Source organism: Chrysemys picta, chromosome 22 (assembly GCF_011386835.1).
Source record: "Chrysemys picta bellii isolate R12L10 chromosome 22, ASM1138683v2, whole genome shotgun sequence".
Taxonomy (NCBI): domain Eukaryota; kingdom Metazoa; phylum Chordata; order Testudines; family Emydidae; genus Chrysemys; species Chrysemys picta.
The window spans coordinates 1911522-1937767 of NC_088812.1; the positions used below are offsets into that span (position 1 = coordinate 1911522).

The 26246-nt window shown below is 56.9% G+C and overlaps 1 protein-coding gene across 2 annotated transcripts; it reads left to right on the forward strand.

Moving 5' to 3' along the window:
- The first annotated feature begins 203 nt into the window (after nt 1-203).
- On the forward strand, nt 204-24952 carry LDLR (low density lipoprotein receptor). Of its 2 annotated transcripts, none has more exons than XM_005279561.4 (18): nt 204-446; nt 11052-11171; nt 11467-11589; nt 12141-12515; nt 13183-13305; nt 15486-15608; nt 15880-15999; nt 16651-16776; nt 17327-17498; nt 18011-18238; nt 18451-18569; nt 19296-19435; nt 20184-20325; nt 20481-20633; nt 20912-21085; nt 21591-21668; nt 22200-22357; nt 23149-24952. In XM_005279561.4, exons 1-18 carry the CDS (start codon nt 371-373, stop codon nt 23182-23184), a joined length of 2586 nt encoding a protein of 861 aa, XP_005279618.2. In that variant the 5' UTR covers nt 204-370; the 3' UTR covers nt 23185-24952. The 2 variants fall into 2 exon arrangements, with proteins under 2 accessions (XP_005279618.2, XP_005279617.2); XM_005279560.4 differs by having other exon boundaries at nt 237-446; nt 11049-11171.
- Nucleotides 24953-26246: the final 1294 nt, after the last annotated feature.

Here is a 26246-nt window from a genome sequence, read left to right on the forward strand (position 1 = left end):
CCATCACCAGGGCTTGTGTTGGTAAATGCCCCAGCCAGGGGAAAACACGGTCCCCACCTTGTTTCTTGTGGCCGGGGAGGGAGGCGCTCAGCACCCGCCCCAAGGCCAGGCTGAGGGTGTGTGGGGGGGTGTGTGTGGAAAGGGTTAAGCCGCCTATGTCACATCGTGCGTTCCCAGCTCCTCCCCCGCCTGTGATGTGGAGCGGTTTGAAAATCACCCCACTTTAAACCCCTCCCCTCGGCAGCCCATTGAAAGGCCGTGACTCCAGCCCCACATGCGTTTGCAATCAGACTGGGATTAAAGCGCACCGGGGCGGGCTGCAGCCTGGGACCCCACGCGAGACGGACAGGCGCCCCCGGGGGAAGCGAGCATGGCACGGGCAGGGGTCGCCGCCTCGCTGCTGGCTCTGGGGCTACTCGTCCTGCGTGGAGCCGCTGCAAGCTCAGGTTAGAGCCCGCGTGGGCCGGGGGGGGCCTCCAAAGGGCCCCGATCAGCTGCAACTTGGGGGTGGCAGCGCCCCTGGGAAGCACGTGGGGCGCTTGGCTGGGGGGGGTCTGGCTCGGTCTGGGGGTTCTTGTTGCTCCAGGGGGGGGGGAAAGGGGGTGTCTGGGCGGTTCCACAGTGTGATGTGCAGCTTGGAGCCCCCCCCTCGCCAGGAATCCCCTCTCTGCTTTCCTAGCATCACTGCAGCGAGATGGGGGGGGACCCCGCCTTTCTCAGGGTGGGGGCTTTTCTACCCCCCTTCATTGCGCCCTATGGGGGTTACTGTCAAACCGCTCCCTCCCTGGTCTGTTTCTCAGTCACTCTCCGGGGCGCACCTGGCCAGGGAGGGGCTGGGAAGTCTGGGGGGGCTCAGCCCCTCTGTGTGTGTGGGGGGGGGAGGGTACAGGTGGATTCACCCCCCCCCCCTTCCTAGCCACCCCTTAACCCAGGTGGAAACATCCAGGGCCCATCGGTCTCCACCTGTTGCTTGTGTTCTCATCCCGTTTACACGCCTGGCTGGACTCGAACCGAGTGATTTACTCCGGATTGACACCCGAGCCCCGGATCAACCCCTAGATCTTGCGGGGGGGGGAGGGGGCGCTCTCTGAAGAAGGAGGGGTCAATCCCCCCCCCATGAGTTACTGATCAACTTTGGTCGGGAGGGGCCCGATGCAGTGGGGACGCGCCGGGGGGTTGAACTGGGGAGTTGGGGTTGAGGTGCCGGAGCCCAAAGCCCTGTCGAGGGGCATTAGGAGCCAGGGCCGCCCGGGGGGGGGGGGGGCAAGTGGGGCAATTTGCCCTGGGCCCCGCAGGGGCCCCCACGAGAATATAGTATTCTATAGTATTGCAACTTTTTTTTTATGGAAGGGGCCCCCGAAATCGCTTTGCCCCAGGCCCCCTGAATGCTCTGCACAGCCCTGTTGGAGCCCGAAGCCCGCTGGGGATCTGGGCCCGAAGGGAAGGGCTGCAGGGCAAGGCGGGGAGGGAGGGAAAAGGGCTGGGGGGGGGGGGGGGATGAGTAGCTGATGACCCCTGGCTGGCCTGGGGGGGGGGGGTGGCATCTCGCCTGGGGCTCTGAGGGGTGCTTGGTGGGGCTGTTCTGGGGGCTCTGAGGGGGTGTATGGTGGGGCTCTGAGGCCAATGGGGGGTGCTGGGAGGGGATCTGGGGGTGCATGGGGGGGTCTGAGGGGTGCTTGGTGGGGGGCATGTGGTGGTGTTCTGTGGGCGCTGAAGGGAGGGGTGCCTGGTGTGTGGGGGCTCTGAGGGGGGTAATGGGTTTCACACAACGGGGGGCACTGTCAGGGTGGGGGGAACTGGAGAACATGGGGAGGGGGGAATTTGGCACCGTGGGTGGGTGGGGCCACTGGATGGGCGGGAAGGGAAGGGGGAGGAGCCACGGGCTGGGCTCTCCCCTCGCTCATTGGCCGTGGCTGCAACTGGCCACCGGGGTGGTCCCTCCCCCTCTGGCCAATGGCAGCTGGGCGCTGCCCAGCCTAGGAGCCCCCCTCTCTCTTATGACCCCCCCATGTGAGCCCCCCTCCCCACATGACCCCCTGACTCCCCGGGGTCTCTCTCAATGACCCCCCCCATAGCGTCTGCATCAAACCCCCTCCCCACATGAGCCCCCCACTGTGTACTCCCCCCCCCCCCCCCAATCCCATTTCCCCCACCCCCACAAACCCAGGGCTGCCTCCCCCCAGAGCCCCATGGTGCAGGTGTCTCTTCCCGGCCCCCCCCCCCACACACACACACACCCCACCCGTGGCCAGAGTTGCACCCCAGCCAGGGGGAGGGGGACCTGGGGCGTCAGCCCCTTTGCTGATTTGGGGTTGCGGCTGATCCCCATACTCATGTCTGTGGCCAAGCCAGACGTGGGGGTGGGGGGGCGGCGCGTGGTCACCCTGACTGCAGCAGGGCCCCGGGGAGCTGCAGCCCGGCTCTGTGCTTAGTCACCGATTCTCAAAATCCATAAACAAGCTTCAGGGCCACGGCCCCGAGGCCAAAGCCCCTTGTCAGGCAGCCTGCGGCGTGTGTCTCCGAGGAGCCCTGCTTTGAAATGCCGAGGGCTGTTCTCAATGTGACCCCTCCAGGCCTGTTCCTGGTGCGCCGGCGCGTTTCCGTGTCGTCCCCAGAGTGCTCGGCGCTTTGAGCCAGGGTCCTGCGTCGCTCTGTCGTGTCCTCACTTACACCAGTGCAAGGGGCTAAACCTTTCCCACCTGGCAGCGTCCTGCACCCGTGTGCAGGAACGGGAACCTGTTCGGAAGGGCTTTGTCTGCACCCAAATGCCTGTTGCTTGGAGTGTCAGATGGGCGTTTCCTTGCTTACCCGGAGTGGTGGTTCACTGTAGTCTTTTTATGACAACCCCCATTTTTGGGCAAAGTCGGGTGGCTGGCAAAATTTCATATTCCGCATTCTTGAGTGTCTAGCAGTGTGGTTTGCACGTTGGCGTTTTGGAGGCGTTTGCTAGATCTCTAAATGCTCCTGGCCGGAGACTTGCATGGTTTTGGGGTGGGGAGAGATCCTGAACCCAGAGTTCACTCCTGCATGGGAGGTTTTTACACCGGCCTCTCCTCAGGCGCTGCTCTCTGCAGCCAGGGGATGGGCACTTGGGCTCTGTCCAAGAAAGCCGAACAACTCGGTTGTGTGTGAATTTGTAGATAGTTGTTATGCCTCTGTAGGGAAATATCCACCTGTATGTTCAGCAGCCAAAGGTGTCTCTGTAGCGTGGCCACGCTCGCCCAGTTATCTCTGTAGCCCAAAATCCTAGTTAGCCGAATCCACAGCCCCTGCTTGGGTACAAACACTGGATCTGGATAGCCGCCATTGCTGTACATTGGGGGGGGGGGTACTGGAATGAAAACTACTGTAGGGGAGCACCTGGATATTTACTAGCTGCAGGTGTTGCTCTAGCATTCATCTAACTAGAGCGCCAGGCGGAGTCACTCCCCTACGAACCCAGCCTTGCCTCTGATTTCCCCAGGGCTCGGTAAGCTGTAGGGAACGTAGGGCAGGAAACTCCCATTGACTGTCAACCGAACTCAGGTGCCTTTGTCAATCTGGTCCTAATTCTGTAGAGTAATTCCACAGTTACTTTGTAATTACTTTGCCTTGGCCTTATGAGCTGTTCCTGATTTCCCTCTTTCCCCCACCCTGGACTCCTGCCATCTGTGCTAATTGCCTCGTGCCCTTGGTCTTCTGGAGTGTGATTCCAGGAAAGCATTCCAGGCCCTCTGGATCCGTTCCCTTGCTTCTCCGCTTCCTTCTGAAGGCTGAATGGAGACACGCTGGGTTTCAATTGCTCATGCTCCAGTGCGACCCACAGCAAAATGCCACTAATGAATGCACATGGCTCTTTGGATCGAGTACAGCCTCTGGAGTGAGTGTTACTCATTCATCCTTCTGGGCGCTGGCAAGGGCACGATGCCGTTGCTACAGGGAGGTGATGCTCCAGACTCCTGTGCCAGGCAAAGGGGCTTTGCAGTTGGCTTTGCCAGCGATTTGAGGAATTTGACTATATGCCAGGCATTCTTACAAACTAGGCAGGGGCTGGAGTGATGTCTTATCCTGAACTTGTGACATGAGACAGCTGAAATGGAGAGTAGCTGTAGGCTTCTATAACCAGGACTTGCGAACAGTCTGTAGCAAAGTGGAACCTGCCGTGGAAGTGGGTTAGAAATCGGCTGTCACGTGAAAGGGTGACTTGAGCTGCCAAAAAAATCCAGTCCTAAATCTACAACTGGAGCAAACAGAACATCACAGTTCTGCAGTGACAAGTATTTAAAGTTTGCCGAGCGTACTGGCCTGCCACACGCATCTGCTGTCCGCACAGAGCGTGGAGAGCAAAAGGAATTCTTGCCTCTTGGTGACATGTATATTTTTCTCAACTAGTCCTAGAAACAAGAAATTAACTTTTAATTTGATTTTTAGGGACGATAATTGAGGATGTCGATTTGAAAAGGAACTGGGGTGGTGGTTTTTTTTGAGTTGCTTAAACTTTTTAATGTAAATTTCAAAGGGTTTCTCAGATGGGCGCCTGCGCTGGCCAATGTGGCAGCGTCTCTTCCAAAATACCATCCGCAAACCACCCAGGCCCAGGGTCAGTTGACCATGGGCCGATGGGATGCGGGCTGCCCCGAGGCTGGGCTCAGAAAATCCGTTCTGAGAGTCTCGTCAGCTGACGCCCCTCTCCTGGGGCTCCGCCGTCGAAATGTCTCCTCAATGCTTTCCAGTTTCCCGTTGGCACGGCGATAAAATGGTGCGGCGCGGTTTAGTTGTACAGCACGTAAATCCCCAGCACCAATGCTGGGGATCGGGCTGCACCCCTCGCTGTACAAAGAGATGTAAACCTCGGGAGGGCCACTCTTCTTCCGCAGTCAATAGCGGACGGGGCCTCCCTGGGCGAAGCCGAATGAGGGGCTTTCTCTTGCAGTGCGTTGACTGAAGTATTCCCTCGAGCGGCCTCCGTCTCTTGCTGGGTTGTGCTAATGGGTTAAAGGGAAGTAGGCTGCCTTGACTGGAAACTGAGCAGCAAATTGTGCCCGACAATCCTTTTCGTAACCTTGCTTGGGCCCTGCCAGTTTCCCACATTCAAGCTCTGTGTGGGCTCAGCATTACCGTGGTGTGGCCGAGCTGTACGGTTCTTGCCCTTTGTGACGAACTGGGCCTGTTCTCACTGTGGTCTGTGGATGCTGACAGGGGAGTGTGCTGGGATAGTCTGCATTGGAGGATGGGATCGGCCCGGGGGCGCATTCCTGGGAGTGTAACATGAGAACCCAGGAAGGGGTTGAAGGCCAGGTGACTCCTTAGCCCGGGAAACTGAACAAAGGCTGTGGGAGGGGTCGCTGAAGGCAGTGTGCTGGAAGCGGGCTGGAGAGATGGCTGGGAGACAGAGATGGCTCTGACCCCCCCCAAAGGGGGGCGGGCTGGGATGCCCTGGGACCCCAAGCTGGACTTAACTGAGGGGGTCCTGTTGTCTGTGCCTGCAAGACCTGTCTTGGACAGTATTCCTGTCATCCAAATAAACCTTCTGCTTTACTGGCTGGCTGAGAGTCATGGTGAATCCCAGGAAGCCGGGGGTGCAGGGCCCTGAGTCCCCCTATACTCCGTGACACCCTTACGGCATGCGAGGGGCAGAAAACGTTGAAATCGGCAAGTGACGCTCCACTTGGCTATGAGCCCCTAAAAGCTCCCCCCAGGCGAGTGGACGTACTCAGGCCCTTCTCCTGAAAAGCCCGAAAGGTGGGAGCAGCCCCGAAGCTAAGCGAGTGCATGTATGTTCCCAGGCAGCATCGAATAGGGAAACCGGGGTGTCTCCAAAGTGAAGTGAAACCAAGGGATGTCTCTAGTGCCACTTTGATGGGTCTGACCTTGTAACAGACAGAGCTGCGAGCTCTTGCTGGCCGTAGGACAGGAGCCCGGCCTCTGATCCCCGAGAGTCTGGCATTTGGCATGGCTGCGTGTGGTTAAAGTAGACCACTTTAGAGGTTGATGTCCGAGACTTTGGACCGCGTTAGGCGACTGTCACGTTGCTGGGATCTGGCTTCCCCGGATACAGATGCTGTTTGTTTTCTTGGATCCTTCTGCCCATCAGCTGACGTCTGTGTAGCAACAACCCCATCTGAGGACTGTCTACCCTTAAAACACGTGTGCAGAGTAGAGAGTCTCCCACCAGCGCAGGTGACCCCCTCCAAGAGGCGGTAGCCTGATGGACGGAAGAATTCATCTGTCAACCTAGTGCTGTCTCCACGGGGACTTGGGTCAGTGTAACGATGCGCTCAGTGGGGTGGATTTTCCCCACCCCTGATGGACGTAGTTAAACTGACCTCCTTGTTTGGTGTAGCCCAGGCCTTTGTGGTGTCTGTTTTTTGCAGCTCCCCTCAAGAGATGCAGGGTTTTGGAGCTGTGTGTCAGTGAACTTCCCTAGAGTGAAATCCAATCCAGCAAAGCCCTGTTTTAAAAACAGAAGGGAAGTCCCAGGTGGCGTGTGGTGCCGGAGAGGAGAGGAGAGGTGGTGTGTGGGTTGCATTTTTCAATGCCTTCCTGCCGGAGCCGCAGCTGCCATTTTGTGTCTCCTCCTTCACAGGAAGAACGTTACCGAGCGCCTCTCGGGGTGCCTTACGATCTGATTGCTCTTGTTCGGATGCCAGGTGAAATAAGCCAGCGAGGCTGGATAAAATGCCCGGCTCACGTCCGTTTCAGTGCCACACGATTTGCAAATCAGTGACCGTTCCAGGCCCTGGGAACAGGGGCGGCTCTAGGCACCAGCGAAGCAAGCACGTGCTTGGGGCAGCCCGTTTGCAGGGGCGGCAGCCGGGGGACCCAGCCTGGGAGCTGAGAACCAACAAGGGGCCCTGGGAGCTGTAGTTCCTTGGTTAGCTCCCTGCCTATAGAGCCAGCCCTGGAGCAGGGAAAGAACTACATTTCCCAGCATTCCCTTGGCCACTACCAACAGGAAAGGGGGGGACTGGGGAGGGAGGGAGGTAGCTGAGACCTCATGCTGCAGCATGCAGTGAATGGAGAGCTGCGCTGGGAAGGGCAGGGAGACCATATTATAACATTAAAAAACTAGGACACTCCACGGGGAGGGAGGGTAGCCCCACCCTGCCCCCATCCACTCCCTCAGATTGCCCCCCACAGAAACCCCAACCCATCCAACCCCCCTGCACCCTGTCCCCTGAGCACCCCCTCCTGGGACCCCTGCCCCAACTGCCCCCCAGGACCCCACTCCTATCTAAACCTCCCTTCTCCTTGTCCCCAACTGCCCCCTCCTGAGACACCCCCCAACTTCCCCCCTAGGACGCCACCCCCTACCTGTCCCCTGACAAACCCCTGGGACTCCCATGCCTATCCAACTGCTGCCTGTCCCCTGACCCATCTAACCCCCCCCTGCTCCCTGTCCCTTGACTGCCCCCCGGAACCCCCTACCCCTTCTCCAACCTCCCAGCCCCCTTACCGTGCCACTCAGACCAGCGTGTCTGGCTTCGTGCAGCGCCAGACACGCTGCTGCATAAGATGCTGCCGTGCTCCCCTGCAGAGCCACAGCCCCCTCCCCCAGCACCTGCCTTCCAGATTTGAACACCTCAAAATTCAGGAGGGCACAAGCTCAGTTTGGGCGGCTGTTACTTCATTTCTCCCCAATCAAATGTACTGATCCACTGGAACTTGCTGTAGAAAAAGTAGGATAAAATTGAGCGAGAAATGCTTCCCAGTGGTTATTAGGACTGGAATTGCTATTTTCAACAGCCTTTGTTTGTTTGTTTGTTTGTGTAAAAGGAAGACAGTGATATTACATTGGCAAATTCCCCATAGAAAGAAAGAGTTGGAACAAAAGAATAATAAAGGCACCTCAACTTTTCCTCATTTATGGAGGACAGTCTTATAATAAGCATCCAGATATCCTCTGGTGTGTGGTATCCACACAAGCTGAAAATGGTTCCACTTTACTGCAGTTCTGTAACCATATGGGAACCAATCCTGTCTGTGTTCTGTGCACATCCAAAATTCCTGCTGAATGACCCGCCCTGGGAGTGAGTAACCAGTGACCCAGGGCTGCAGCGGAAGGAGGATGCAGGTGGGGGAGAGCCCAGGGCTGGGGCGGCAGGAGGTGTGTGGCCGGGGGCAATGGTGTGGGGGTAGGGGGGAGCCCAGGGCTGGAGTGGCAGGTGGGTGGTGGTGGTGGGGTGAGAGCCCAGGGCTGGGGCGGCAGGAGGTGTGTGGGCGGGGGCAATGGTGTGGGGGTAGGGGGGAGCCCAGGGCTGGAGTGGCAGGTGGGTGGTGGTGGTGGGGTGAGAGCCCAGGGCTGGGGCGGCAGGAGGTGTGTGGGCGGGGGCAATGATGTGGGGGTAGGGGGGAGCCCAGGGCTGGAGTGGCAGGTGGGTGGTGGTGGTGGTGGGGTGAGAGCCCAGGGTTGGGGTGGCAGGGGGGGTGCGGCGAGGAGCCCAGGGCTGGGACGGGTGGGCATCCAAAATTTTTTTTTTGCTTGGGGCAGCAAAAAACCTAGAGCCAGCCCTGCCTGGGAAGGGCAATGTGGTCAGGACCGGCTATATCCTAGACTTCTAGAAAGGCTTCAGTCTGCCATTATCCCTCCTCATTGGTGCAATCCAATAAAACCCGTAACAAGGTGTATACTAGACACGGACCAACAGCTGCAAAATTCAGCTGGGGGGGTGGGGAGGCTTTTACTTCAGGCCGTCCGATCGCCGGATTTAAACTCTGGTGACACGGCCGGCTGTGCGTGTGAAGGCAGGGAATAGATTTCCATCTTGTGCCAAAGATGTCCCCATGGCTCGGTTGCCTGATGGTGTCTTGTTTGCATAAGGCTCTGGCTGGCAAACACGGAGGCGGCGGTGGAGCCAGGCAGGAAAAGTACTTGCCCTTTGAGCGCTTATCTCGGAAGATGAATAGCTGGGCCGAGCCCCGGGCGCTGGTGGTGTGATCCTGGCTCCTCCTCGCGGTGACGACTGTGACACCAACTCCCCTGTTCTAAGGGTGTGTGAAGTGAGGTCTTGTGAATCAGCTGAAACTCGGTGGCGTGCAGCAGGGCGGAAGCTGTAGTAACCGTACAAGCAGCCGTGGGAGGAAACCCAGTGCGCCGTGAGTCAGCTCATGCCAGAGCTGTGCGTGTGTCTGTTTCACCGGGCGTGTCGCATGCCAGTCAGGTGCTTCCCCCGGGACTGGTCCATGGGGGGGCAGGAGCCTGCCAGGGCAGAATGGCCTAGTGCCCACGAATCACTGTAGTTCAGTGTAGTTCTCTGCGTCCTGCAGCAGGTTTGAGCATTGGCTGCTAAACCCAGGGTTGTGAGTTCAGTTCTTGAGGGGGCCATTTAGGGATCTGGGGCAAAAATCTGTCTGGGGATTGGTCCTGCTTTGAGCAGGGAGTTGGACTAGATACTTCCTGAGGTCCCTTCCAACCCTGATCTTCTATGGGTCTGTGATCACACAATCCTGAGTTGGGGCCCCATAAAATCATGAGATCTTAAAAGTGGCGTCTCTTGGTGTAGGACCTGGGTGGTCCAGCAGATAGAGCACTAGGTCTGGGTTCAAATCCTGGCTCTGCCACAGACCCCCTGTGTGACCTTGGCCCAGTCTCTGGGCCTCTGTTCCCACCTGGATAATGGCCCTACCCTGCGTCCCAGGGGTGTTTGTGAGGATAAAGACATTAAACTCGGTCAGGTGCTCAGCTGTTCTGGTGCTGGGGGCCAAAGAAGGACCTTGGGTATGGCTGACATGTTTGAGATTCCCCCAGCAGCCAGGGGGCTAGATGGCTTCTCTTTTAAATTAAAGCTGATTTTTGGGGGGGAAGGAATGTAAATCACCAGACTCCAGAAGTTGGGCCTTCACAAAGGCTGTCAAATATCCCAAGCATTGGCAGGGCTGAGCCGTTCTGTTCTCGAGTCCGGCTTCTGTCCCACCAGAGCAAGGCGCCTTCTGTCTCCTAAACCCCATGTTCTCCACGTGCTGCCGTTCCCCGGCAGTGCCACAGAGTGTGGCCCCGTTGGGTCCCTTTTAGACTGGTAGCACGCAGAGTGCTTTGTAGCCGCTAGCCAAGACATGGGAACTTCGTAGCAGAAAAGGTACCCTGCTTTCCTACTAAAAACTCCCGGCTCCTTCTGGTAGCTTTCACAGCCAAGCGGAGAATATTTAAACAATCCACTGAAATTCCCCCTGCAGCCCCTTTTCATCCCGTGCAATAGTACTTCTGACCCTCCTCGATCTGGCTCGGACCCTTCGTGGATGCTGTCGTCCCTGACCCAACACACGCTTCTGCTTAGAAAAGAATTTTGTGGGTGTTTGATTAAACCAGTCGGCAGACACAGGAAGAAGTGGGGGTCTCTAGTCTGGTGACGGTGTTTCTTAGCACTGGTTGGACACCAGCTCCCTGTCTCCTGTGGATGGCGAGGAGCGTTAACTTCCTTTCCTCTCCAGCGATGCTGATGCTTGCGTTGGCGAAAGGGGTCGAGGCTGGAGGAGCGATTCTTCAGTGCTCAGCTGGTGTGGGGAGACTGGGAATTGCTAGGTTACGCTTCACGGCCGCGCTCAGTGCCCGGGTGGGTTCTGTAGCACCATACGGGGACACGGTGCTGTAAAAAGACACTGGTGAAGTCTGGACCTACTGAAGCCACAAATTCACTCCCTGCATCTACCATGACGATCTTTAAAATGTGGCTGTGCTCAAGTGGGGGACCCCATCCCCATGGAAAGTGGGGATCCGGTCGGAGCTGGGATAACAGCTTGCGTCCAAAGATCCGGAGAGAGCTTGGTTTGCCCCTCCCACTCTCGGATGGGTTTAGGGGCCGGATGCTCAGTTGGTGTGAATCAGGATGGCTCCCTTGGCGTCAGTGGGTCTATGCTGACTTAAACCAGCAGAGCTACGTTGCTGCGGAGCGGAGGGTCTGGCCCGTTCTCTCCGGCTGCAGCTTCGCTGGAACTTGGCCTATCGGGTCTAGTCCGTCTCCGGCAATGCAGCCTGGTTCCTGATCAAACGTTCCCGAGCGGCTGCTGCCCCCGGGAGCCCGTCTCGCTCTCCTCTCCGCGGCTAACCCGGTGGTCTCTTCTCTCCCTGGCAGCAGAGGAGCAATGCGGCCAGACCGAGTTCCGGTGCCAGGACGGCGAGTGCATCCCCTCCAAGTGGGTGTGCGACGGCAGCCCGGAGTGCAAGGACGAGTCCGACGAGTGGCTGGAGACCTGCAGTAAGTAGCTGCTTTGGGTGGCCGAGCAGGGAATCGAGGGCCGATCTGGCGGGAGGAGACGCGGAGCTTGGCTGGCTCTGCCTAGCGAGAGGGGGCAGGGGGGACCCCCGGGGAGGGTGAAGAGCTGTTAAAGGCCAAAGGTGGCCCAAGAAGAAATGGGGACCAACTGGCCAGGGATCGGCACCGGCCGGAAAGGAGAGGGAGGGAGGGAGGGTCTGGGCCGGCCGGGGTGAGATGCCAGGGCCGGCTGTGCTAGCAGGGATTGCACCCAGTGCCTGGTCGTTGTCTCCTCCAGAGTCGGTGACGTGCAAGTCGGAGGAGTTCGGCTGCGGGGGCCGCGTTAACCGGTGCATCCCGGCCTCCTGGCGGTGCGACGCCAAGGCGGACTGCGAGAACGGTGCCGACGAGCGGGATTGCGGTAAGTGGCGCTCGGAGACGGGGCCGTTCTGGCCCCTGGAGCCAACGGCTCTAACAGGACGTCCTGCACGCCGGGCTTTTCATGGAGCACGGCCTGGCGTCCGAGCAGGCGTGCGGGAGTTTCTGGTGCTGGAGGGACTGGCTTTGTCTAGGGGAAGACTGGGAATCATGATTGGGGGGAAGCGGGGGGGAGGGTCTGCTCCCAGCTGTAGGAGGGGAGTGGGGGCTAGTGGCTAGAGCAGGGGGAACTGGGAGTCAGGCCTCCTGGGTCCTATCCCCAGCTCTGTTGTGACCTCAGGCACCTCGCTGCACGTCGACCAGGGCTGGTGCCTGGGCTGCAGTCCGAGGTGTGACCGCTGCACGCGTAGACGGAGCTGAGCTCGCTCCGGGAACAGCTCCCAGGCTGTTACAGGGGCCAAGTCTCCCTCTCCAGCCCCCCCGGCATGGGCCACTCTTTTTTTTCCCCCTCCCCTCCCGCCTTGCCTTGCCCCTCTCTCCAGCCCCGCCCCCGGTGTGGGCCGCTGATCACCCCCCGCCTTGCCCCCTCTCCAGCCCCGAAGCGCTGCATGGATGACCAGTTCCAGTGCCACAACGGACAGTGCCTCTCCTTGGCCTTCGTCTGCGACGAGGACCACGACTGCGAGGACGGGAGCGACGAGGCCGACTGCCCCGCCCCAACCTGCAACCCGGACATGTTTCAGTGCAACAGCTCCCTCTGCATCCCCAAGCTGTGGGCCTGCGACGACGACCCCGACTGCCCGGACGGCTCCGACGAGTGGCCCCAGAACTGCGGTGGGCGGGCGGCCCCCACCCCGGGGCCCTGCTCGCCGCTGGAGTTCCACTGCGGCTCCGGGGAGTGCATCCACGCGCAGTGGCGCTGCGACGGGGGCTTGGACTGCCGGGATCGCTCGGACGAGGAGAACTGTGGTACGGCGGGCGGGGCCCGGGAGCTGCCGATTCCTAGCCGCGCGGGGAAGGCCTGAGGCCTGTTCCCTTCCTGCTGGTCCAGTCTCCCCCCTCCCAACTGCCTGTAGTGGGTCAGCCTCGGGCGAGGCCTGGGACCGCCCCGGACACTGATCTGGTGTGGGCGCCTGTTGGCTGAAGCATGGTGGGGGCGGGAAAACCTGGCCTTGCCATGAGAACGGCCAGACTGGGGCAGATCCAGCCCAGTGCTCTGTCTGCCGACAGTGGCCAATGCCAGGTGCCCCAGAGGGAGTGACCAGAACAGGGCCATTATCGTGTGATCCATCCCCTGTTGTCCACTCCTAGCTTCTGGCAAACCGAGGCTAGTGACCCCATCCCTGCCTGGCCGTCTCCTGGGCTGACCCTGATCAGGGGATGAATTGGGAGTGGCTCATCTGATAGTCACGTCGCCCACCTGCCTCCTGGCAAGCGACCCTTCGTTCAGCTGGCGCGCGCTCCCACCGGGACCGGCTCCAGCCCAGAGACACCGTGTGCTCTTTGGGGTCGGATTTAAATAAAGCCCCTCGAACGAGCGGGGTAGAAACCCGCCTTGGCTTTCCCCGGGAAACCCTGCGCCGGCTGCCTTTGCGGCTGGGTCCCCAAATCTCTGCCTTCCTCTCCGTCCCCTCAGCGAAGCCCACGTGCCGCCCGGACGAGTTTCAGTGCAGCGACGGGGCCTGCGTGCACGGCAGCCGGCAGTGCGACCAGGAGTACGACTGCAAAGACCTGAGCGACGAGGTCGGCTGCGAGAACGGTGAGTGGCGCGGGGTGGGCCCAGCCGAGAGACCCACGTGACCTGGCGTTCGACAAGCCCAGGGCCGCCTCCTGTCGGCTTGAGCTGGGTCACCGCTGCTCTCCAAGCTGTTCTGAGACCAATAGTTCCTGTTCTGGCCAGAATCTCTCTAGCTGAACAAGCTTCTGCAGTCCCAAGCAGTGCCTATGGGACGCTGCTCTCTGATTTTATGACCATAGGCTGAGGAGTGTGACTATAATGTAACTGGAATATGCTTCACGCAAAAGGTCTCTTGTAAGGTATCATTACAAAGCTTATAATCTACTGCGTGTGATCATCCTATTTGTCTAAATGTACCACTCGTGTATCTGTCTGAAACTAGAACTAGAACTGAGGGCCTATTGTAGTTATGCAAAGTGGGGGCCATTAATGGTGGTTTGGAATCTTGATGGCTCCCGTTAACCAGGACAATTGACTGTAGATGGGTGTGTTTTACTTGTAAGTCTTCCTGTATACGTGTGTGCTGGCAAGTGGGTAATGAAGTCTTACAGTGACATGTGATCATGTCACCTGAACTGGAATCCATCTTAAACCTGGTGCTTTTCTATTGAGAAAGAGGGGGTAGGACCCAGAGAGGGACAAAGGATTCCCGCCTTATGCAAAAGAGATATAAGTGGGTGGAACAGAACAAAGGGGGCTGCAGTCATGAGAAATCCCCTAGCTACCACCTGAGCTGGAACAAGGGCTGGACCAGGGGAAAGGATTGTGCCCAGACTAGGAAGGTGTCTAGTCTGTGAAAGAAACTTCTTGAAACATCTCTGAGGGTGAGATTTTATCTGTATTCAGTTTTATTACTGTACTAGGCTTAGACTTGTGTGTTGTTTTATTTTGCTTGGTAATTCACTTTTCTGTCTGTTACTACTTGGAACCACTTTAATCTTACTTTCTGTATTTAATAAAATCACTTATTAATTAACCCAGTGTATGTATTAATACCTGGGGGGGGGCAAACAGCTGTGCATATCTCCATCAGTGTTATAGAGGGAGAACAATTTATGAGTTTACCCTGTATACGTTTTATAGAGGGCGAAATGGATTTTGGGGTTTGGACCCCATTGGGAATTGGGCATCTGAGTGTTAAAGACAGGAACACTTCTTAAGTGCCTTTCAGTTAAGTCTGCAGCTTTGAGGCACGTGGTTCAGACCTGGGTCTGTGTTGGAGCAGACGGGCGTGTCTGGCTTAAGACAGGGTGCTGGATTCCCAGGCTGGCAGGGAAAATGGGGGCAGAAAAAGGCAAAAAATATCTGCCGGGGGACCCGCACCTTTTCCCTGGCAGCATGTCTGTTCCAGCGTGCTCGGAGCAGCCTCAGAGACGGGAGGAGGCGCTGGGCGTGCGTTCCTGCGTGATTGGTCACCGTCGGGGGGAGAGGGGTTGCAGGGCTGGGTGCACATGTGTGCTGACGAGAGAGAGAGAGAGAGAGAGAGAGAGGGAGACTGATTCTGTCCCTGTCCCTTGCTACTGCAGCTGGCTGGCACGGCAGGGTCGGGCTGTTTGTTATGCACGAGGCAGGCTAGAGGCAGAAATGTAGCAGCCTGCTTACCAGGAACGTTGTTAATGTCCCTATTGTTAGTTAACGGTTCCTGTTCTCAGTCAATCCTCCAGGAGCATAAACCCTGTGACCGTTTTAAGGCCCCTCCATTGCCAGAGTGATGTAAAGGGGCTTTATCCTACGTGGTGGGAACGGGATCCTCCGCTGGGAAGATCTCTGCGCTTTCGCGCTGGTTTCCGGTGCCATAGTGGCTCGGTGGGGTTGGATTTCGGCTCTGGATTTATTTGACTTACCCATTTACAACAAAGGCTCTGAGGGCAAGTCAAACACTTCCCAAGCAGTCAATAAAACGTCAGGACAGTCGGAACCCAGCACTTCCCAAAGTACCCAGCCAGGTCCAGGACAATGATCGATTAGCAAAACTGTGGGACTTCCATGTGGCGTGAGCTGCTGTGCTGAGCTCTTAGCCGGAGGAGAGGGAAGAGTGAACACCCCAGCCCTGGCCTTTCTCTGCATTGCTGGAGTCCGCTGGCAGCCTCTCCAGCTCTTGCAGATGTGGCTGAGTGGGGAAGAACAGCCATCCAGGGCTCATCTGTCTTGCAAGAGAAGCCCAGCATGAAACTCAAGAGAATCTTCTTCCTTCCTTCCAGTGACTGCCTGCGAAGGGCCTGACAAGTTTAAGTGCCGCTCTGGGGAGTGCATCGCTCTGGACAAAGTGTGCAACCGGCAGCGGGATTGCAGGGACTGGTCCGACGAGCCCATCAAGGAGTGCGGTAAGAGTTTGCTCTGTCTGGCGTTGGGCCAGAGGAGGGCATCGTCCGTTCCGGGGAGCACAGCTGGGATCCCAAGTGTCTTGCAATTTGGCTCTCGCCTTTGCTGTTGAAATGCTGGATATTACCGACTCTCGGGTGGGTTTTGAGAAGGGGCGGTCAGCGCCTCCGCTTCGGGCCAGCGCGGTGTCTCGCCGGCCTTGGAGGGACGGGTGGGCTAGGTGACTATGCTGAGCAAAGCTCTTCAGCTCACGCCGAGTCGGTCTCCTTCCAGATACAAACGAGTGCCTGGCCAACAAAGGCGGCTGCTCCCACATATGCAAAGATCTCAAGCTTGGCTACGAGTGCCTGTGTCCTGAGGGCTACCAGCTGGTTGGCCAGAAGAAATGTGAAGGTAGGTTCTCCACCCCTCCGTCACGCTCCCGCCGACTGCTGGATATGGCTTTAAAATCCACTGCCAGCTGCGGGGACCGGTCCGGACCAGTCTTAATGGCCTCTCGCTGGCCGTGGGGGAGATTTCTGCAGCTTTGAGGGGTAATGTCCGCTTTTAAGCGGCAGGGTCGGAGTCCAGTGACCGTTCCCAACAGCACCGCGGCCGGCCAGTGGAGGTCCTACTCCATCCTGATCTAGGCAGGCCTGTTGGGTGGGAACAGGCGTGTGACGGCCAGTCCCCCCCTTGCTGTGCAGGTGGCTTCGCTCAGCGTAGAGCAGCTGGCTTTCCACAGTGCCCTGCTGATGAGTAAGGCGACCTCTGGCTCTGGCCGCCATCCCTAGCCCTGAAATCGGGGCGAGCCGGTTTTTATTACAGTGGTAAATGTAGCTCCCTTTCTGAAGCCCACTCCCCGGTCTACCTTGGCAAGACCCCTTCCGAGTAACTCAAACTGAAATGCTCCCCTGGGATTGAGACCCAGCAAACGCCTGCGGCTCTCTGCCTCCCGGGAGTTAGAGAAATAAAGTTATTTCTTTTTTATTTAAAATCTCTGCTGGGGCATCCTGTCTCTTGCGTTTCGAGGGGTTTTTAACGGCTTCCTCTTGGGGTTTGCAGATATTGATGAGTGTCTGAACCCCGATACGTGTAGCCAGATCTGCGTGAACCTGGAGGGAAGTTACAAGTGTGAATGTAACGAAGGTTACCAGCTTGACCTCACTACCAAAACCTGCAAAGCCATTGGTAAGTCAGCAACTCCCGGTTCTTGGACGCCTCTTGTGACCTACACTCCTGTGTCTTTTGGCCGGGCTGGGCTCTTAAAAAATACTGCGGTGTTCTTGGAAAACTGGGGTTTGCTTCCCAGTGCATTGCAGCATCTGGTTCCTAGTCCCTCCGTGAAGCCAGCTGTTTCAGGGCTGCCCGGTGCCCACCCCAGGGACTGGTTTTAAGACACTTCCCTGCCTTAAGATCAGGTGGCGCTCGCAGAATCTGAGAGAAGGATGTTTGCTTAAGAAAACGGAGTGGTTAATGAGAAACCAACTGGCTATTTCCCAGTGCCTGGCGGTGTCAGGCGGAAAGCGCCCTGTGGGATGGGGGCTGTGGCCACGGTTGTTGCCATGGTGACAGCCGGTGTCTTGGTATTAGACTGTCTATCGCTGTGAACTTCCAGCTCTGCCTGGCGGTTCCCTCTTCCCGTTCGGGACGGGGACCTGGCACATCTTGCCCAGGTCTAAGCTAGCGTGACTGTCTGGCCCTGTCTCATGGCCCCTCTCTCCCTTCCCGGCCCTGCCAGGCACCATCGCGTACCTCTTCTTCACCAACCGCAACGAAGTGCGGCGCATGACGCTGGATCGCAGCGACTACGGCAGCCTCATCTCCCACCTGAAACACGTGGTGGCTTTGGACCTGGAAATCGCCGAGCGCAAAATCTACTGGTCTGACCTGTCTCAGAAGAAAATCTACAGGTAAAGTTGGGGCACCCTGGCTCTGCTGGCGACGGGCAGGGCCCCAGAGCCACACTGAGCCGTGGGAACCCGCCCCAGCAGGGGGTGACAGCCACCCCCAGCTGATCGACCCTGCAGCGAAGAAGCTAATCACGCTTCCCAGTGGAGGGGGGTCCACATAGTGAAACCATGAGCCCCTTCGTGGTAGCCCCAGCAGAGATGCCTGGGAGGTCTCCTCCCTAGGCTGGGAGGGGTGATGCATGCTGGGGAAAAGCTGGCCCCGCTGCTCCCTTAGCTGTCCTTGTCCTGTGCCTAGAGGCCGTCTGTCTTCAGGACCGTTGGTCTGGTGTCTTCTCACCAGTGCCAGAGTTTGCCCTTGACCCGACGCAGTTCCGTGGAGTTCGCTGGCGCTGCGCCGGCTGGCCCGTTGTCTCTGCTCAGCCACGGCCCCGCTGTGAGGACGCGCTTGGTACCGCTCCTCCAGTGCCGCTGGGGCCAAGCCCCGGCTCTAACCCGTCTCCTCTCCCCCACAGCACCCAGCTAGACCAGGCTGACAACTCTACCCACCACACCACTGTGATCAGCACCGGCCTCCGAGCCCCCGACGGCATCGCCGTCGACTGGGTCCACGGGAACATCTACTGGACGGACTCGGCGCTGGGCACCGTCTCCGTGGCCGACAGGGAGGGCGCCAAGAGGAAGACCCTGATCGAGGAGCCCGGCTCCAAGCCACGTGCCATCGTGGTGGATCCCAACCATGGGTACGTGCCTTTAAAGCCGTCTCGTGTGTAACGGGAGGAGGGGAAGCGGCAGTTTCCTCTGTCTGCGTTGCTGAGGGGACGTCTGATGCCCTGGCAGGAGATGGGCTCGAGCTCCATGCCCAGACTCAGAGCTGTCTCCCCCATGTCGCGCTAGCTTAGCGGGTCCCCGGTGAGCGGTGCTTTCTAATCTCCTTGTGCTTCCCTCCTGGCAGCTTCATGTACTGGACTGACTGGGGGACTTCTGCCAAGATTGCCAAGAGCGGGCTGAATGGCGTGGACAGCTTCCCGCTGGTGAAAGATGGCATCGAATGGCCCAATGGAATAACTCTAGGTATGGAGGGTGGGGGGGTGTCTGTGGGTCCCACTGTTCCCCGACAGAAGGGCACGCACAGAACTGAAAGAACATTCCCTTGAGGAGCGCCTGGGGAGGAGAACTCAGGTGGAAACTGATCGGAAACCCAAAGGGAGTTTGACAGTGTGGTTTCACTGGCCTGGGCACAGGATGCAGTGACCCCTTTCATCCCAGCGTTTCTATGGGTCCGAGAACCACCATCGGGGCTAGAGTATAACTAAGATGCTTAAAGCTCCTTCCAGTCTAACCAGCTTAGTGGGGGGCAGTAACCCACACAGAGGGGAGTTTATTGGCCAAGTTTTCAAATCTGGGAGCCCAAAACTCAGCTCCTCAGGGAGTGAGTTTCTTGGGAGCTTCTGAAAATCAGTCCAGTCCACTTACTTAGGAAGATCTAGATTTAGGTGCCTAAGGCCAGATGTCTGAAGCGAGGCTCCTGAATCGATCGATGACGTGTCCCGTTTCAATCGGGTTCCTTTGACCTCTCGGCCACGCGGCGTACGAGGAGTGCTGCTGGGTGTTTGGCAGCGCTTTGGGGAGCGTTCGCACAGACTGGAGCATAACGTGTTCCTTTCACGTGGCTGGATTCTCCGGGGCTTGGCTGAATGAGGAGTCTGACTTGTTTAGAAGGCCTCTTAGCTGAGTGCTTCAGCTCCCTGCGAGATCTCTGCTGTCCTGGAGCCTTCACCGTGCCCGGGTCTCTTTCAGATCTGGTAAACCAGCGCCTCTACTGGGTGGACTCCAAGCTGCACTCCATCTCCAGCGTGGGCGTCAACGGGGGCAGCAGGAAAACGATCCTCGAGGACCAGGAGAGACTGGCTCACCCTTTCGCCGTCACCGTCTTTGAGGTGAGTCTTGGGTCGAAGCTCCTCTGTCTGGATCAGCCTTGCGAAATCCACGGTGGAAACTTGAACATCCCGGGCACAAAATCTAAGTACCTGCCCCTGGCGTCTCCCCACTTTCAAACGCAGCTAGTGACGTGGGTGCCTCTTTGTGACTGCCTGACTTGACAGGAGGCCTGGCTTTTTCCCCTGCCCCCACAGCGAGCGCTGAGAACCTGCCCCCTGAAAATCCAGCCACTTTAAGGGATCTCAATTAGGACCCGCAGGAATTGCTAGTCACTCTTGGAAAACGTTCACCTCCGAGTTAAGCCTGTCCCAGCACCTGCGGTAGCGACACTGAGATTGTGTTGGTGGGTGACATTGCAGTACAGGCTCCAATGTGGTCTGGCACCGCCCCGTTCTCCTGGGGGCTGTGTAGACGCAATGGAAAAGCCAGTCCCAGGAGCTTACAGCTGAAGTGCTTTGCACGTAGGGGCTGGTCCGAATGGGGACGTCGCTAAATCTCTGGCCTCTCTTCAACCCCTGATTCAGTCCGTCGGGTCGACTATCCCACTTAGAGGAGGAAGGTCGGGGACTGCCCGGACCTTGCACCGTGCTCTGGAGCCAGAGGCCAGGCGTTTGCTGCCTCTTTCAATATTTGCTCGTGTCACTGGCACATGCTGTTCGGGTTTTTTTCGGTGGGTGGGTGTTGGGAGGAGCCAGTGGCTAACGAGGGGGGCGTCTTTTTGATTCTCCATCTCGAATCCCCCTTCAGGATAAAGTGTTCTGGACGGATATCCTCAATGAAGCCATCTTCAGCGCCAACCGCCTGACCGGCGCCAACGTCACCCTGGTGGCGGAAGACTTGTTTTCCCCGGAAGATATCGTCCTGTATCACAACCTGAGGCAGCCGGCAGGTACGGCAGGCGCTCATCCGGTCGAACCGGGGCGTGTGGGCCGCGTGACTCTCTGCCCCCGCGTTGGGATCTCCTTGCAGAATCCCTCCATCCGTCTCCGCAGCCCCACCCCGTCGCTTTCGGTGCTCAGGCCTGTACTCTCTGTGCCCTCCCAGGTGTCAACTGGTGCGAGAACCACCCTCTCCCGAACGGCGGCTGCGAGTACCTGTGCCTCCCGGCCCCCCAGATCACGAGCCACTCGCCCAAGTACACCTGTGCCTGCCCCGATGCCCTGCACCTCGCTGCAGACATGAGGAGCTGCGCCAAAGGTACGTGGGGGAATCAGCCAACACTTGGGGGGCCAGGTGCCAGCTCCATGTCCCGCTGCATCTGTGCCGAGCTTTCTGTAGACGGCCCGGTCCTGTTGGAGAGGGAGAGAATGTTCCCTGGTGGTTAGAGCAAGGGAGTGGGGAGCCAGGACTCCTGGGTCCTATTCTCAGTGTGGTTGTTGACCCCCACCATCACACAAAGAAAGTCACTTGACCTCCCGAGGCTGCCAGTAAAAGGGGCAGAGAAACCTCCGCTAAGCATTAAATTCCCCTCCCAGATCCAGAAGTCCCCACCGCCCCCAGCACCACGCCTCTGGCCCGGCTGCTCACCACGACCAGCACGCTGAAGCAGACAGCAAGGCCACCGGCTGCCACGGCTGGGGTGCCGAACACGCATGCCAGGGACGGCCCTGACCTCACCACGTCAGAGATGGTCACTCTCTCCCAGCAGGGTAAGAATGCCTTTCTATTCGCACACCCCCCCCCCAACATCCTCCCTTGTCCAGAACCATAGCTAGAAATGCTGTCTAGTGGTTAGAGCAGAGGGGACTGGGAGTCCTGACTCCTGGGCTATGCTCCCAACTCGGGGAGAGCAGCATGGTCTAATGGTTAGAGCTGGGTGTTCTTGGTGTCAGGACACCTGTCTTCTATTTTTGGTTCTGGGAGAGGAGTGTAGTCTCACGAGTAGACGCCAGGGGAGAATGGGAGTTGGGACTCCTGGGTTCTAATCCTGCCAAGGCACCAACTTGCCTGAGGTCACTGGGCTTCTGTACCTCAGTTTCCCCACCTGTAAAAGGAGTCTGACGCAATCAGCGGCAGAAGAGCTGGGAGTCAACCAGTCGCTCTGTCCGATGCTGTGACCAGTGGGATTTCTGTGCAGCTCCTGGGATAGACAAGCCATACTTTCCACCAGCCCCATCCTTTGCTGCATGCTAAATGGCTTCTCCCCTCTTCCAGCTCGCAACGATGTTGCTGCTGAGACCAACCAGGACAAGCACAGCGGCCCCACTGCGCTCTCCGTTGTCTTGCCACTGGGTAAGTTCCTGTTCCTAAAACGCTGGCTGCCCCGAGCAGCCTCCTTTCTCTGCGAACGAAATCACCGGGGGCTTGGATCCTGGCTGTTCCTCGCCTTGGCTGCTGAGGCGTCTGGCCGTGGCCATCGGGTTCAGCGGCTTGCCCTGGTCTGGGGTCGGGAAGGAATTTCTCCTAGGAATGCGTTGGGGATCCCTGGGGTGGGCGCCTGCCTCAGTTTCCCCATCGGTGCAATGGGGAATAGCAGCGCTGCTGTGGGGATGAACACATTGTGAGGCACTTGTAGTCCCCATCAGCGGGGTCTCAGTACCAGAGAGAGAGACCTCAGTTACCTCTGATCCTTCCTTCCCTCCCACTGGTGATTCGCTCTGACCTCTGTGCTCCATGGGGATTTCACATCCCAGCATCGTCCGTGGTGAATCGATCTGGACTGTACCATTGCCTCGCGGGGGTTGAATAGAACTTCTCGGGTCTTGTGTTTAATTCCAGCAGTTACAATGTCTCTCTTCTCCCCCTCCCCCTTCCCCCCCCCAGTGCTCATTAGCTTAATCGCCTTCGGTGCATTTCTGGTATGGAAGAACTGGCGCCTCAAGAACATCAACAGCATCAACTTCGACAACCCCGTTTATCAGAAAACGACGGAGGACGAGGTTCACATCTGTCGGAGCCAGGACGGATACACGTACCCATCGGTAAGCCGGCTCCCCGCCAAAATCCAGCTGCAAAACCGAGGACGCGAGCCGGGAGGTCTGCAGGTGGCAAGGAGCCCGTGGTCCAAGTATGTCCCCTGTCTGTCTTCCAAGAGCCGCGGGCGTGGCCTGGATGCAGGGCCGGCAGCCAGGAACGTCTGAGCAGAGCTGGGCCAAAAACTGCGTTTGGTTTGTCAGCAACTCGGAGAACACACAAAATAAGATTCTGGGTTTTTTGTCCACTGCTTGTTCTGAAAGGAATTGCTTAGACAAAAAGCTGTTTCAAACCCAAACATTTCATGTGGGACATGCCAAAGTTGGCTGCTTCAAAAAATGCAGGGAAATTGACTCCTGTATTTGAGACACATATTTGCGGGGTCACTGAATCTGCTTTGTCCAGAGTTTTGGGGGGGTGTTTCCCACCCAGCCTGGGGCTTTGGCAAAGTCCCTGCTCGTCTCACCGATAATATTTCACACCTTCTCAGGAGGCTTGGGAATACACTGCCCCCTACCCAATTGGAATCGGAGTAGCTTAGCTGCTGGCAGTATAGGGGCTAGGACACCGTTAAGGGGAGTTCTGCTTTAGCACAAGCAATTTCTGAAGCAGAAGTTCCTGCATCCTGTTTCCCAATGGCTGATACACCCTGGCTAGTCAGAGCTTCACCCAATAGGGACAAACCCTGAAGTCTGAAGCAGCGGCTTCGTTTGGTTTCTGAGGCATAGCTAGATCCCTGCCCCGTAGCTTGTCCGAAGGAGAAACCTTTGGTAACGGCTGAAATGTGTTTCCTTAACAGAGACAGATCGTCAGCTTGGAAGACGACGTTGCGTGAACCTGGGACGTGCCTCCTGCCAGACTTTGCTGCTCGTTTCACGGGAGGGAGGGACGCGCCACGTCTTTCTCCCCCCGGACTTTTTGATTCTTTAACGACCGTCCAACCCGCCCGCAGTGCCGCACCACTTCCTGAGTAACTTGACGAGCCTCGCTGCTTCTCCCCCAACACACTGGTTGCTTGGCGCTCGGGGGAGGAGACGCATGTGGTTTGACTCTTGGGTTTTTTATGTTTTATATATTTAATACTTTTTGTATCCGATGCCGTCGATTTTTTTCCCCCCGGGGACGTACCTGCTGGTTTTCTTCCGTTTGATCTGGGACAGGAGGAGAATTTTTCTTGCGTGTGAAGGAGAAAAGAAATCTGGCAGGTGGAAAGAAACACAACTTCTCCGGATGTAAGCTGGGAGTCCCCCCGCGCCTACAGCTGGTCGATGTCACTAAAGGACTAACGGCAGGGAAGAAGGATGGAGCCAGATCTGTATCAGGGACTGAAAAACCAAATCGGTGCTACCATCACATCTGTACTCCGTGTCTGTCTGCGTGTGCCCCCTCTGGGGAATGGATGTTTGCTTAGATCTGGAATCCCACCTCCCACCCCGACACACACACATGTACCATCTCCCTTTCCCAAGCAGGATAAGTCTTCAGACCCTCCCCCCGCCCCCGGGCAGATATGGCACAACCCAGGTGCTTCTCTCGGTCGGTGACGCTGGCATGGCTCCTGCTGAACAGGACGGTTCCTCGGAGATGGGCCGGTGGGTGCCGATTGTCATCGCCGGGTTCAAACGCTGGAACGTCTCCCCCACCCGCCTTGCACTTTTTTGGGTTCTTTTCAGGGGGGTTGTGTATTTTTTTGCACGGTCTTTTGTTTTTTCCCTCCCTCTTGCGCTGCAGGGTTGGCGGGGGCCACAAGGAGGAAATCCAGGTCGGGTTCAAAGAGGTGTCGTTGCATTAGCCTCTGGCTGGGAGGGCAGAGAGGAACAGCTTGTGCTGGCCGGGGCAGTAGGGAACGTACGCCACGCGAGCGTGGTCTGACTCTTCTTACCGTTTACAGTTGCCACATGCCTTAGCACTTTGCGTCTTGGTAACGTCTAAGCCGGCTGCGCGCCCCCCTCCCTTCTGCTGTGTCTGAATCCTTTTCACAGCCCCACCCCTGGAACTGCCTTTGTATTTAAAAAACAAAAAAAAATGTGCAGGACTCGAGTCAGCTCGATTCTGCACCCTACCAAAAATACCCAGAACGAAACGTCGTCGAAGCCTTCATGAGCAATGAAGCTTCTTTCTACCCATGCTCGAGCGTGTACGGGCATTCCCTATGCACGTCTATGGACTGATAGCCCGGTCCTGCATTGGAGTGACTCTGCTCACAAACGTTCGTGGGATCGGGGCTTAAATGTGGCCTTTCTGGTCTGAGTTGGTCCCTTCCCCGTTGTCTCTGCGGCGGGGGATTCTGCACGGATGAGTTTTAATGATAAAAGTGCAGGGAGGCCCCCGTCATGTTACGAGATCTAAAGGTTAAAGATCACAAAGGGACAAGGCTCCCGCCTTGGTGTAGCACTCCTGTTCCCTCGGGCCGGGGAACAAGGCTACCCACCAACGCGAAGAACGCGCCCCTTCTGGCCTGAAGCTGTGACAGATTCAACTTCTTCTTCTGTCGAAGGGTGTAAATAGCCGTGTACAGCTATACATAGTATCTATTGTGTGTTTGTATATGTTTGGTCGGAGCTGTTTCCTGTATGTAAAATACGATTTATTTATTTTCTTGATGTTTGCGTTAATTTCATCCTTCATCCCCTCTTTCTATTTTGTTTTTGGGGGGGGTGTCTCCACCTGCCATCAAATCTAAAGGGATGTTTGCACTACTGACCGGACTCCGTGCCACAACCAGCGCCTACTGGGGAAAAGTGCCGCCTACAGTCGAAGTGTCACAGATTTAAAAAAAAAAAATCTAAGTGTTCAAATTTCTAGTCTAATATGATCAATTAAATTTTTGGAATGGAAACGATCCGTAGAAACTTCAGTGTGTCCTTCTCTTTGTAATTAGTATAGAAACTGAGTGAGTCACATCTCCCTTTCTAATGGGGGGGGGGGGGTAATGTGGGGGTGGTGTGTTTTTTCTCTCCCTCCAACCCCCTCTTTTTCCCCCCCCCCCTCCAGTTCTTCTGACTCTCAATTCAGGAAAGCTTGACTTGCATGTGCTCAAAGCGAAGGGCGTGCGTTCCTGAATTGGTTTATTTTTATTGATATATAATATAAAAACTAAAGGCGATTCTTACAAGTTCTGTAGACTGCATGTTTCCAGGTTATCTCCCCATTGGGCACACCTACTTGTAAATTGCCTTGCTGATATTAATCATTAACTGTGTGGCATATATTAATCTATATTGATCTGTCAGTTGCCCTCTTTAACAGCATAATCCGTAGGTTTAAATGTAACCGTCTGGCTCCACAGCCAAAGAGAACCCTTACCCTTGCACTTTTATTGAAAAAACCCAAAGACATTACTTCCCAGCCACTTACCCTTCAGTAAGGGGGTTTGATGGTAGCGTAGTGGATGCAATACGATCAATCATTAGACGCTAGCTACCTGGAGCATGACTTTCCTGCTGATTTAAGCAAGGGCTGCTGCATGCGCTGTGGGGCGGCCTTCATTGCTTGCAGTCAGAGATGGGTCAGAATACGCTGCCGTCTGTTTTATTCCCCTTCTCGCCTGTGGTATCCGTGGTAACCAAACCTGAACTTTATTCTGCAATGACTTTGAATACGTCCCCCCGAAGTCTCGCATGTGACTTCAGAATAAGGCTCAGGTTGGCTGCACTCATATATTTAAACCAAGTGACTTCCTCTTAAAGGAAAGAGAAAACCACCCTCTGGTAACTTCATATCAAAGGCAACAAAGTTTAGAGAGAAAAAAACGACTGCAAACTACCCACAACCTAGGTTGTGTTTTGCAGCTTCTGTCCTCTGTTACCTAAACTAACTTCTAATATTGGGCCTTCAATCCACCGTGAAGTGGTGGCTTTCTCTCAAATACGGAGAGCGTTGTAAGGAGGAGAGTTC